This window comes from Giraffa tippelskirchi, chromosome 11, assembly GCF_054371585.1.
Source record: "Giraffa tippelskirchi isolate mGirTip1 chromosome 11, T2T-mGirTip1v1.2.pri, whole genome shotgun sequence".
In the NCBI taxonomy this organism is placed as follows: domain Eukaryota; kingdom Metazoa; phylum Chordata; class Mammalia; order Artiodactyla; family Giraffidae; genus Giraffa; species Giraffa tippelskirchi.
In genome coordinates this window covers 121597253-121610952 of record NC_137285.1, presented here as the reverse complement: position 1 = coordinate 121610952, position 13700 = coordinate 121597253, and the positions used below count along the sequence as shown (strand labels likewise).

The window sequence follows — 13700 nt, the reverse complement described above, 5'->3', positions numbered from 1 at the left end:
AATCACATTTTTTGCTTAAAAGTTTGCTTAAAACTCAACATTTAGAAAACTAAGATCATGGCATCCGGTCCCATCACTTCACAGCAAACATATGGGGAAACAGTGGAAACAGTGACAGACTTTATCTTTTTGGGCTGCAAAAACACTGCAGATGGTGACTGCAGCCATGAAATTAAAAGACACCTGCTCCTTGGAAGAAGAGCTATGACCAATCTAGATAACATATTAAAAAGCAGAGACATTACTTTGCTGACAAAGGTCCATCTAGTCAAAGCTATGGTTTTTCCAGGAATCATGTATGGATGTGAGAGTTGAACTATAAAAAAAAGCTGAGTGCCGAAGAATTGATGCTTTTGAATTGTGGTGTTGGAGAAGATTCTTGAGAGTCCCTGGGACTGCAAGGAGATCAAATCAGTCAATCCTAAAGGAAATCAGGTCTGAATATTCATTGGAAGGACTGATGCTGAAGCTGAAACTCTAATACTTTGGTCACCTGATGCAAAGAACTGACTCATTGGAAAAAACCCTGATGCTGGGAAAGATTGAAGGCAGGAGGAGAAGGGGATGACAGAGGATAAGATGGTTGGATGGCATCACTGATCCGATGGACATGAGTTTGAGCAGGCTCCAGGAGCTGGTGATGGACAGGGAAGCCTGGCATGCTGCAGTCCATGGGGTCACAAAGAGTCAGACACGACTGAGTGACTGAACTGAACTGATGACGAAAATTATCCGTGAGTTTCCAGGCAAATGTGTATTTAATTCCTGAAAAGCAGCCTAATTCTAAAAGTGATTCATGTTTTTTTTGTATTTTTCAATTTTTGATCAAGCAATACAATAACATAATAAATATGAGTTAACAATACAGACAATAAGCAAAAATGTATACTGACCATTTCATTTTAAAAACTTAAAATACTCTAGAAATCAATTTGGAAAGAGAATATCATGCTGTTCTAACCATAATCACTTGAATAAATACAGAGTGAGGTGATACTTAAATAGGAAAAATTTGCAAATTTGAAGGATTTAATTCACTGCAAATATCAAGTGGCAGTAACTTGAATTCAACTACTAATATAATTTAACACCATTTTGTAAATATTCCAAAATAGCCATTAAAGATGCACACACATATCAAATTCTATCTCCTCACAGTGCAGCTTTGTCTATGTATCTTTCTGAGCCTGATCGAAAGTGAAAAACCACACAGTGTTTGACAGGGAAAGTTTAATTTAAATAATTATTCACTTTAATTGGGGATTGAACTAATGAGGGACAGGCTAGTAAGAAAGGAAGAGAATTCTAAAGGACGTAGAAACAGCAGATATAAGACTGCCACTACCCCTAGGAAGGACTGAGATAGAGTACCTAAGAGGGGAGCCTCCCTTTTCTGATCTGAAATTCAGACCTCAGTAGAGAAGGCATAGACTTGGATCACTGAAAGACAGAAATGTTCCTGTGATGCTGATCCAGAGGAACCTGCCAGATATCCATCTTCTATAGGGTGCCAGGAAAAGCTGCTAATGGGTTTCTGAGGAAGCTGCTGGCTGCTAGGTTCTGCTTACTTCGTGCACTGGAGAACCCGGGCCCTGGAACAGTTGGCAAGAGTTGCAGGAGCTTGCTGGAGACTAGAGATGGCAACTAAACTATGTCTTTGAAATGAGTACATAGGATGTTGTTAGTCGGTCAGTCATGTCCAACTCTTTGCAATCGCATGGACTGTAGCCTGCCAGGCTCCTGTGTCCATGGAATTCTCCAGGTAAGAATATTAGAGTGGGTTATCATTCCCTTCTCCAGGGGATCTTCCCCACCCAGGGATCAAACCTGGGTCTCCTGCATTGCAGGCAAATTCTTTACCGTCTGAGTCACCAGGGAAACTCAAAGGATTAGAGTTAAGAACTAAATCTCCATCTGCCAGGATATCTGAATGTGTGTGTGTGTTAGTTGCTCAGTCATGTCTGACTCTGAATCTGGAAGCAAAACTCTCTTTTCCCACAGTGCCTCACTAGTGCCCTCAACTGACAAAGTTTATCATTGTACCAGCTGGCAAAAGGGAAAAAGAAAAGGGATGGGGAGAGCCATGATGGCACATTTTCACAAACAAGGAAAAGTGAATTTAGAGCTGAATTAAGACAAAATCCCAGTGTCTAAAATAACATGTGCCCAATTCTTATTCAAACCCCCTGCTCTAAATACATTCATTTTTCTCTTGTTAAAAGACTAACTACTTTAGATTGCAACCTTTAGTAAAATTAAATACAATCATAAGAATTTGTCTTCTGTGGCTTGTTGATTGTAAGAATAAAACAAACATACGTATACCAAAAAAAAAAAAAAAGACAATTCTTAATTGCAGCACAGGCAGCATGGCAAGTAATAAAGTGTTGGGTATGTGCAACCAGAAACAGAGCATACAAGCAGGGCCACGTCTTCAGTGAGTGTAGTGCTCAAAGTAGTCGCTACCTACATAGATGACCCCCCAAAATTCTCTTTAATATCTGTTTTAAAAAATCCCAGAAGATGGAATAGACAAACAGAAGTTCATTTTGTTCTGATACTCTTGCCAGCAATAGGGAGAGAAGTACAGACCAAGAGTGAATACTCAACACCTTTGAAATCCAAGGTGAGAGAATTTGAAAATTTGGGGTTGGGGGGACTGCAAGGGAACTGCATTTATTAATTGGGTATCGATCACAAAAAGTAAATCTGCTGTCTCCATGACTAGAGGCTGTTTTACAATTTAGAGCACAGAGGCTCCTACCTCCCCATAGAGACTGGGTGTGAAATGCACTGCCTTCCTTGAGGAATACATTTCAAAGGGGATGGTTACCAGGTCCTTGAGAAAGACATTTCTATGCTGTCAAACTCTCAGAGACTTTTAAATGACTTACATCTCAAAAGAGAAGAAAAATAATTTAACGGTTAAAAGTTTTCTTAAGTAAATGCTCTACAAGAAGAAAGAATAGTATGGTAAATACAGATTCACTGTAGTTTTGACACTCTATAATCCACAATATCCAATATATTTTTGCAGATCACATGAGAATAGGTTTCAGGGAAAGGAAGGAGGAGTTCAGTTACTACAGATACTAAACAAGAAAAGCCCAAGGTCCTTGTTTACTACATAACTAAAATTTCTTTAGAGAAGGTCTACTCCCCGTGTAATTTACCATTAAGGATTGTGTTTTTCCCCTGTTGTCTTTTCTCCTTCCTTCCTCCCTACCTTCCTTTTTTTTTTTCCTCTTTCCTTTCTTCCTTTTTTTCAATGCAGCTGTGGGTCCATCTATAGAATTTTCTAGAAGATTAGATTTATCAAGTTAACCTAAGGAAAATTCCTCCTTACATCTTGTGATCTTTGATCATAATTTTATAAATAATAATAACAGATCATATATTTGATGAGAAGCATTTGTATCATTTAGTAGGTCACTAACATCCTCTCTGTAACCTGAACAATCAGGCTGTTGCTCTGCCCAATTAATTCATCCAAGTCCCCGATAGATTTTAATTTCAAGTATCACAAGCAAGTTCCCAAACTGCTGCTAAATCGCTTTAGTCGTGTCTGACTCTGTGCGACCCCATAGACGGCAGCCCACCAGGCTCCTCCGTCCCTGATATTCTCCAGGCAAGAACACTGGAGTGGGTTGCCATTTCCTTTTCCAATGCATGAAAGTGAAAAGTGAAAGTGAAGTCGCTCAATCGTGTCCAACTCCTAGCGACCCCAAGGACTGCAGCCCACCAGGCTCCTCTGTCCATGGGATTTTCCAGGTAAGAGTACTGGAGTGGGATGCCACTGCCTTCTCCAAAGTTCCCAAGGAGTATTTAAAAAAGAATTAATGCATCGAATCATAGAACAATATCATTTTTATCACTTTTAGAATAAGTAACACATGTACTGATACCATTATTAAAATCAGGGTTTTATTAAGTCTTATAACACAGTCATATTTCAGCCATAAAATAGTAAAGTGTGATGCATATCTTGCACCTTGAACTTTTAAATTGCTACATTAGGGTCTCTTATTTTGGAAGTTTTGTGAGTCTGTATTCCCAGTAGCTCTTATTAGATGACAGGCAAGAATTCTGGTTACATTCGAATATTGGGTATAGCTGTGCAAGAGTTGTAGCCAAAGATGCTTTGGTGTAGGTGCAAGGATATTAACATATTGTGTGTGCTGTTGCATTCACATTACTCTTGTAGCCCCTAGAACATCGCCTAGATTGAACTCCACTACCATTACTGCAGCTGTTATTGGAGTTTAGCTACTCTCCAGAAACTCTGAGCACTCAGATGGGCACACAGAAATTCTCAGGTGATTCTCCATTAGCCACAATTCTCATTGGATGAGCGGATAGCTATTAATACATTTGCAAGTTCAAATCCTGTCAGAAAAAGAGCTGTTCCATTGATTTTACGTACTAGCCAGCTATCCACTTTTCTTGGTGAGTTTCTTCTTCATGAACTGGAACCTATGTATGGTTCATTGTTTTTAATTTTAGCATATTTTAAAAGGAAGTGGAAAAGATAGAGAATCAGGTGATCTTAATCCTGTATCTCTCAGTAACAAACTTTCTTTTGGCATGCCACCTTTCCCCAACTCTGATCCAATTTATTTATTTTTTTAATCATTGCTAGGAGAGATGAAAGAGATTCATGTCATTTAGAGACAGAAGAGATGACATGGTAATCTAGTATCAGCCTCTTAACTACATGTGAAGAAAACTCAGAACTGACATGTCCTAGTTACTTAGTGTCAAGACAACATCAAAATAAGGTTTCATGCTCCTCGACCAATGTTTACCTACCAGCACTCCAACACTGCTTGTTTCATTAAAATAAGAAGATACAGTTTGTGGTTTGAAAAGTTGACTGTGTGTGGGTGTGCATGCATGTATATTTGCAATTTAAGCAGGAAAGCTTATAAGATGTGAAGAGATGGTGAAAGATAGAAGCATCCTGTTGTCTTTAATAGCTTTGATGTCTGGTCTTGTCATTGTAACTACAGCTCATATACTATCCCCTGAAATACAGTCTTCTCTCTATCTGGGTGCATTAAAGTCTCATATTTTTGTCTCTTGTTTCCTAGACTTTACACTACTTTCATTGAAGATATCTTCCTAGTCCTTTTACTTTCTCTTTCATTTAGAGATCAGGAATGAACATTTTCTGCTTTGATTATCACAGAGAGAAAACTGCATAAAATGCATGCCTTTACTGTCCTAGAAGCATTTTTAATCTAAACTCTTTTTTTGGCAACTGGTTTTCCTAATCATGTGTTTTCCATCTACCTGGAACAATTTAAAGGAGGAAATGATTATTTCTCCAGTGAAGTGGAAACATCAATTTAAATAAGTGAAATTTATTGACTCCACCAAGTTCTATACATCATTGGGAAGTAATTTTTCTATTGTAACCATTACCATTTTACCTGCTTACATAAATGTCCAGTTTTAGGCACTGACTTGAGGAAGGTTGTTCAGCTCCAGAAAATTTATTATCTCACAGAATTTTAGTCAGTTCTTTCTTTATAATGTTTCCTTGTGTATTTTAGTTTTACACTTCCTCAAGAAGCAGTAATGTGTCTCTGTCACACAGAAGTTCTCTACAGGTTCTGACAAGCATGAGCTACCAGAGACTGAGTGTTTATTTTCTCCCCTTATGGTGTTGAGTTTTTTATATATAAATTCATTTAGCCTTCCCACTAATTCAATGAATTAAGCGATATTATTATTTCTATTTTAGCTTCCCAAAGCACTAATGGTAAAGAACCCATCTGCCAACGCAGGAGACCTAAGAGATGCATGTTCAATCCCTAGATCAGGAAGATCCCCTGGAGGAGGGCATGGCAACCCACTCCAGTATTCTTGCCTTGAGAATCCCATGGACAGAGGAGCCTGGCGGCTACAGTCCATGGGTTACAAAGAGTTGGACACGACTGAAGTGCTTAGCACTCACACACATTATTTCTGTTTATAGCTGAGTGGACTTAAGGAACTAGATAAGATTCCTCTTGAGGTAAATGTTAGAATCAGCATTTTAGATACTATGTCATATTTCTAAATTTCTATACCATGTTTTACATACTATATTTTATATTTTTATAAGATAATCAACCAGGTGTTGCCACAAGAGAAAAGAGACAGGCTCAGGAAAACAACAGTTATTATACTAAAAGGACCTAATAGAGACAAGAGGCACAGCAGATCTTGCAGAGTCAAATGGAGAGTAACCAGGGTAAGTGGGAGGCAAAAGACAGGAGGAGGAAGTCGAGGAAGTCGGGGGCAGGGAAGAACATGGGTGCTTAGAATAAGGCCTTAATTGGGGTTTCCATGGGAAAGTCATGACAGGGAAGGGTGAACACATTAGGATTCACTGCTTTGAAAAATTTTTGTGGGTTTTGAATATAGAGATGATTTCTGTTGCCCCTGGATGTTCAAGGCAGAAAAATACTGCCTCCTGGAGTTTGTGGGCCAAATAAAGGAAGTATGGATTAGTTAGTTTGCAGACCAAAGATTTGCTGCTGGCTAGGCATTTTGGTATCACCCAGACAGACAGAGACAGCCTCTTCCCAACCTGAAAGGTTTTTTTGATTTGTCAAAACATAATATGCATAAACATAAAACATAAAATTGTATGTATATAATATAGAAAACTACATGTTACATTTTTATATTCATAATATATTTACAGTATAAATATATATATATATTTGTATATTTACTGTATATTACAGCAGTAATCCCTCTAGTTTCCTATCAGTAAAATATATAAAATCCCATTCAGAGTGGTATTCTCTATTCAATGTATTTGCCTATGACAAAAATCATACACAGAATAAAACTTGTGGATGATTTTAAGTTTGTAGAATGATTAATGAAAAAGAAAAATGAGTATATAAAGTCACCTTAAGTTTTTTGAGTAGATTTCTAAAGAAAGAGAAGAGGGAAATTATAAAAATACCAGAGGTTTGAGTTGGGTGTGAAGCAAGGTAATTTAATCAAAAATATCAGAAATGATTTTCATTGCCAACAGAAAATACTAAAATGACAGAAAACATCTAGGTTAGGCTGAGTTCCATTATAAACAGTAGAGTGGCCCACAGGCAATTCTGTCCTTTTGCATCTGAAACAGATTATCATAACCAAAATATTTAAGCTACAGGGGTTACTCAATAGGTCAATTTTTATATGTTACCATCATATCCTAATTTACGGTGCCTTTTATTCAATTGACTTTCCATTTATCGTCTCAACTTTGTTTTCTTTAAGATCTGTAAGGATTTACATCACCTTCTACCCCATTCTGCTTACACATCCATTTTGAAAGCTAATGGGCGAGAATCATCACGGTAACTCAAGTTTTCCTCCACTACTGATAAAAGGACATCACTTCCATATAAATTCCAAAACCTGGATAAGAACCTGCACATGGGCCAACCATACTTTTCTGGAGAGAACAAACCTGCTCACTGTCTCACCTGAGAGTCAATTCCAAGGTTTGTGAGTAGGTATTTTACTTCCTAAACCAGAATAAATGTGAAAACTGGGAAAAGCAGCCACTTTCTGGAGATTCTAAGTTTCAAACAAAGTAGATGGGGCTATGAGTTTGAGGAGCTAGTCTATGACTTCAATTGTCACAGAGGAATTTCCCCTAATCTGAAATGTGTCTGGAGTTTAGAAGTGGATATAGACAAAAAAATTAATGTCATCTATGGTACCACCTGAGACCACTTCAAAAACTAGTAAGGTCAATGCTCTTAGAATCATAATTTTGATTTCTACAATTTCTAGGTGAGACACACTGGACTCATCTTCCTTTTCCATAAATATCCATACAGGCATTTGGAAAAGGCATTCAAGAGTTCTATTATCATGCTGATTTAAACTGATTTTCAAATATTTAATGTCATGTGGCCATATTTCCATCCATTTTTTTTCATGATCTACAAGAAACGACAAAGAGAATTCCCATCTTCCTTCCCATCCATAATTTGTCTGTGAAGAGGTATCAGCATCAGTGGTGAGGAAAGGATTCATGCATGAGCCTTATGGGATCTACTAACATGTCATATCTGAACCCGAAGACAGTGATCCTGATTGGGATCCCTGGACTACAGCATGTGCAGTTTTGGATTGGATTTCCCTTCTTTAGTGTGTGCCTGGTGGCTCTGCTGGGGAACGTCTTTTTAATAATCATTATTGCAACAGAACGCAGTCTTCACCAACCCATGTACATCTTCTTGGCAGTGTTGGCAGCCACTGACCTAGGACTCTGTGTAGCCATTGCTCCCAAGATGTTGGCTATCTTCTGGTTTGGCTCCTATTCCATGGCTTTTGATGCTTGCCTCACCCAACTCTTCTTCATCCACGCTTTGCAGGGCATGGAATCTGGCATACTGTTAGCCATGGCCTTTGACCGCTATATTGCCATCTGTGATCCTTTGAGGCATGCATCCATCCTCACACCTCTCTTTTTAGTCCAGATGGTACTGATGGTGGCAATTCGGACAACAGTACTTGTTGGGATTTTACCCATTCTACTAAAACGACTGCAAATTTTCCAATCAGTGGTTATTGCCCATTCCTACTGTGAGCACATGGCTGTGGTCAAGTTGGCTGCGGAAGATGTCCACATTAACAAATCATATGGGCTTTTTGTGGCCTTTGCAATTCTGGGTTTTGACCTGATCTTTGTCTTCATTTCCTACATTCTTATTTTTCTAGCTGTTTCTCATCTTCCTCAGAAGGAGGCACGACTCAAAGCATTAAATACCTGCACTTCCCACATTGTCATCTTCCTGGAGTTTTATATCCTTGCTTTTTTTTCCTTCTTCAGCCACCGTTTTGGACATGTATCACCCTATACTCATATATTCTTATCTACCATCTATCTGCTTGTTCCCCCTGCCCTTAACCCCATTGTCTATGGTGTGAAGACCAAGAAGATCCGCAAACGAGTTGCTCAGATTTGTATTCTAAAGCATGACTCCCAGTAGTAATACAAAAATAATATTATACAGGAAAAAATATATTTTTAGGTTTAAGATGCAAACTTCTTGTACAATGTCTATTTTGATGAGATTTTTACATTATAATGATCTCCACTAAAGAATGCATATTCCCAAAATAGGAACAATCAGAATATAGATAAACTTAAGTGAAAAAAATATAAGCATCTCATAACACCATCGCTTCATCTATCCCTTCCTTTCTTCCTTTATCTTTTTGCCTTCCTTCCATCATTCTTCCTCTTTTTCCTTTCATATACCTTTCATATGGTTCATATGCCACCATATGAACACCAATAAGTCTTAGCTCAGGTTTGTCATCGACCACAACTGTTTGTCTCCTTCCCCTTGATGATCAAGGTAAGTTCAGTTCAGTTCAGTCACTCAGTTGTGTCCAACTCTTTGCAACCCCATAGACTGCAGCACACCAGGCCTCCCTGTCCATCACCAACTCCCAGAGTTTACTCAAACTCATGTCCATTGAGTTGGTGATGCCATCCAACCATCTCATCCTCTGTCGTCCCCTTCTCCTCCTGCCTTCAATCTTTCCCAGCATCAGGGTCTTTTCCAGTGAGTCAGTTCTTTGCATCAGGTGGACAAAATATTGGAGTTTCACCTTCAGCATAAGTCTTCCCAATGAATATTCAGGACTGATTTCCTTTAGGATGGACTGGTTGGATCTCTTTGCAGTCCAAGAACTCTCAAGAGTCTTCTCCAACACCACAGTTCAAAAGCATCAATTCTTCGGCGCTCAGCTTTCTTTATAGCCCAACTCTCATATCCATACATAACTACTGGAAAAGCCATAGCTTTGACTAGATGGACCTTTGTTGGCAAAATAATGTCTCTGTTTTTTAATATGTTGTCTAGGTTGGTTATAACTTTTCTTTCAAGGAACAAGCGTCTTTTAAATTCATGACTGCAGTCACCATCTGCAGTGATTTTGGAGCCCAAAAAGATAAAGTCAGCCACTATTTCCACTCTTTCCCCATCTATTTGCCATGAAGTGATGGGACCAGATGCCATGATCTTAGTTTTCTGAATGTTGAGTTTTAATCCAACTTTTTCTCTCTCCTCTTCCACTTTCATCAAGAGGTTCTTTAGTTCTTCTTCACTTTCTGCCATAAGGGTGGTGTCATCTGCATATCTGAGATTATTGATATTGATCAAGGTAATGACCTATACTATTTCTTAGAGAAGGAATGAAAGATCAACGTTTACCTCATGATGGTCTCAAACAATGAACAGGTAAGTATGACATTAGAATGGCCCTATCAAGAGTTCTCCCCAAAGCAAACCAAAGCAAGAATTTTAGTGCATGTGGTATAACTGGGGATTGATACAAGAAAAATCTTGCTAGAGAGGAAGCAAGTAAGACAGTGAAGAGAAGAAGCCAATAAAGTAATCATGACTGAGAAGATTACTGCTGTGGACTACCAGAGCTTTTTCCTGCTAGGGGTACTAGAAAAATGTAAGAAACACACTTACAAATTGTCCCACTGGGGGACTAGAAACATGGGATATTTATTTAACAATCTCCAACTGTCCATATAAGAAAACACAGAAGCTTTAAGTATTACCACTAGCTGGGTTGAGTCAAAAGCATCAGAAACGATTGTCAGCAATGAATTTATTTTTATTAATTCTAAAGACACTGTCTGTCATAACATATAGAGTAGAAAGATACCACATTCTAAAGAATGTTATTATTGGCAGATGTTGACAATGGTTATAATTGTTTTTTGTAGATGAGAATATAAACTGATAAATGAACGGTTTGGGGTGTATTTAATTAGAGGAAAGTGCTTCTTTCTTCTGTATAACTTATCATTCCATACCTGTTCCCAATCCACTTTTTTTTCTGGTATACTACGTGGAATGGATTGAAAGTTTTTTCACAGTGGAGCATGGGGCAGACGAGAACCTAACCTCTTAAACTATGAGAGGAGAAAATTGCTATTGTGCAGAATAAGGTGTGTTGTCTTGGAAGGGAACAGATGTGTTAGTGTGTCCTGGCTCTCTCATCAATTCCTATAAATTCCTGTATACATAAGTAAAGGTATATTGACTACCTTGGAATCTCTATAGGAGACAAACAAACAAATAAACAATTCAAAAAGTTGAGAGTAGACTACATGTATGAGATTAATGGGGGAAGCACTGAAAATAATCATTGGAGACAACGCTAAAAATGTTTGGGACCATAACACAGAACCTTTGATAGGGGGTTAATAGTGATTTTGCATATCTATTGATGATGTAATTGGTGTGTACATCAGATATATGTACATACACATGTTCCTGTGAATGTATGCATATCTCAGGTGAGGTGTATAGATGAATACAAATATCAGTATGTTATCATATTCCAGAAAAAAAAAGGAGTTTATAGACAAGATGGTAAAAGCGTCTACCTACAATGCGGGAGACCCGGGTTCAATCCCTGGGTGGGGAAGATCCCTGGAGAAGGAAATGGCAATCCACTCCAATACTCTTGCCTGGAAAATCCCATGGTTGGAGGAGCCTGATACGCTATAGTCCATGGAATCACAAACAGTCGGACACGACTGAGTGACTTCACTTCACTTCACTTCAAGATGATTGCAAGGCTGTATATGAAGGAAAAAGCATGTCTATTTGTATATGTTTATGTGAGTAAATATCATCTGTGTGATATTTGTTCTAAACAGATTTGAGGGTTTCTTATATTATGAACATTAGAGGTATGAAGATGGGTATGATTTGCATGTATAGGCCCCTTGGTTTATGAGTTGGTGTTTAATAATTTTTTTTTTAAAAACTAAGACAAGGGTTTAGAGCTGGTTTGCATGAGGTGAAAAGTTCAATTTCTGGGCATGCCATTGCCCTTAAAGAAAGGTCAGTGTAAGAGGGACAGGGTCGGGAGGGAGGTGAGTGGCTAATTCATGTTGACGTATGGCAAAAACCATCACAATATTGTAAAGCAATTATCCTCCAATTAAATAAACTAAAAACAAAGGTAAAGAGTGCAGACTAAAACTGAACTATAGAACAGATCACAGATGACTGAATGTCAAAGAAACTAGCAGTACAGACTGGCACGTATTGTTTGAAGATAAGCATTAAGGAAAACAAACTGAAGAAAGTCTCTTGAGGAGGGAAGAATTTTGACTAAGATGAAGGAAAATGCTTCCTAAGTAGCCGAAGGATGAACTAAAACAGAAGAAATGTGTTATTTCTTTACAAATAAAGCAGTCAGGTTTGGCTAGACTGATGCTTATTCAGTGATTTAGTGAAAGTAAAACACCTGGCATGGCAGTTTGAAATCAAGTAATGAATAACTTGGATGCCATGCTATGGAGTTATTATCTTAGGGAACAGGCTGTTGAAGATTTTAACTGGACAAAATGAGACATCTGTTTGAAAAAGATTACTCCAGGTGCAGAGTTAATGAAAATTTTGAATATGAGAGAAATTGAATATAGGCAGGTTAGGAGAATTTTGTAGCACAGAGATTGAAAGTAATGAAAATATAAGATAGAAAAAAGACAAAGGAGATGTGCAAAGAAATATTGGTCATTGGTTGGATAAAAGGTAGGAAATAAGTAATTCAACGGTTTTGTATTTAATTTAACTCAGGTCAAAACAACAAAAGACTACAGAAGAACAATCCAGCTGGCAAGGAATAAGGAATTATTTTGGAAAGATTTACATTTAAGGTGCATATGAAGAGAAGAGTGGTTCACAACATTGCTGCAATGTTTTCTGGAACACAGCTATAACTCAGGGTTTAAGACACAGATCTGGGTGTTCTGGTGTGTGAAAACCTGTGAGGTCGGATAGCTGGAAGGAAAAAAGTGAAGCTAGAGAAAAAATAGCTTCTTTGAGTCATTTAAAAATTGGTTTATAACACTATATAAGATGTGCATATACAATATTATATTTCATGTTCTGTATACACTACATACAGTGTGCTCACCACTTAATGCTTATTTTCTGCCCATCGTCATACAGTTGACCTTTGCCCATTTCACCCTTCACCCAGCCTTCTTCCTTCTGGTAACAACTACTTTGTTCTCTGTATTTCTGTTTGTTTTTGTTTTAATTTTATTTACTCATTTATTCACCTATCTATATTCCTCATATGAATGAAATAATACGGTATTTTTCTTTTTTTCTTTAACTTACTTCACTGAGCATAATACCTTCAAGATCCATCCATGTTGTCACAAATAAAAAGATTTCACCTTTTTTTTTAACTGAAAAGTGTTTGATTATAGGTGTGTGTGTACGTGTGTGTATATATATATATATATATGTATATATATACACACTATATCTTTATCCATTCATCTGTTGATAGACACTTAGGCTGATTCCATGTCTTGGCTATTGTAAATAATGCTGTGATGAACATGGGCTGCATATGCAGCTTTTAATTAGCATTTTCATATTTTTTTGATAAATACCCAGAATGGCTGGACCACATGGCAGATGGCCAACAGGCACATGAAACATGAAAAGATGTTCAACACCACTAATTCTATGGGGAATATGAGTCAAAACCATAATGAGACACTACCTCATATCAATCAGAATATCTATTATCAAAAAGGCAAGAGATAATAAGTGTTGGTGAGGAAATGAAGAAAAGATAACCCTCATACACTGCTGGTGGGAATGTAAATTGGTGGAACACTATGAAAAACA

The 13700-nt window shown here is 37.7% G+C and overlaps 2 protein-coding genes across 4 annotated transcripts in view; one reads left to right on the top strand and one right to left on the bottom strand.

Annotated features, from left to right (window-relative positions):
- The window catches only part of LOC145525653 (olfactory receptor 51I2-like), a 550369-nt gene that overhangs the window by 483843 nt on the left and 52826 nt on the right, over positions 1 to 13700 (bottom strand). The window lies entirely within an intron of this gene.
- LOC145525667 (olfactory receptor 52A1-like) lies at positions 8043 to 8999 on the top strand. The gene has a single exon (XM_081539196.1). The coding sequence runs from the start codon at positions 8043 to 8045 to the stop codon at positions 8997 to 8999; it is 957 nt and encodes a 318-aa protein (XP_081395322.1).

What these genes read in the sequence shown, in the direction of transcription:
- LOC145525667 (XM_081539196.1), top strand. Translation starts at nt 8,043, where the DNA reads ATGAGCCTTATGGGATCTACTAACATGTCATATCTGAACCCGAAGACA.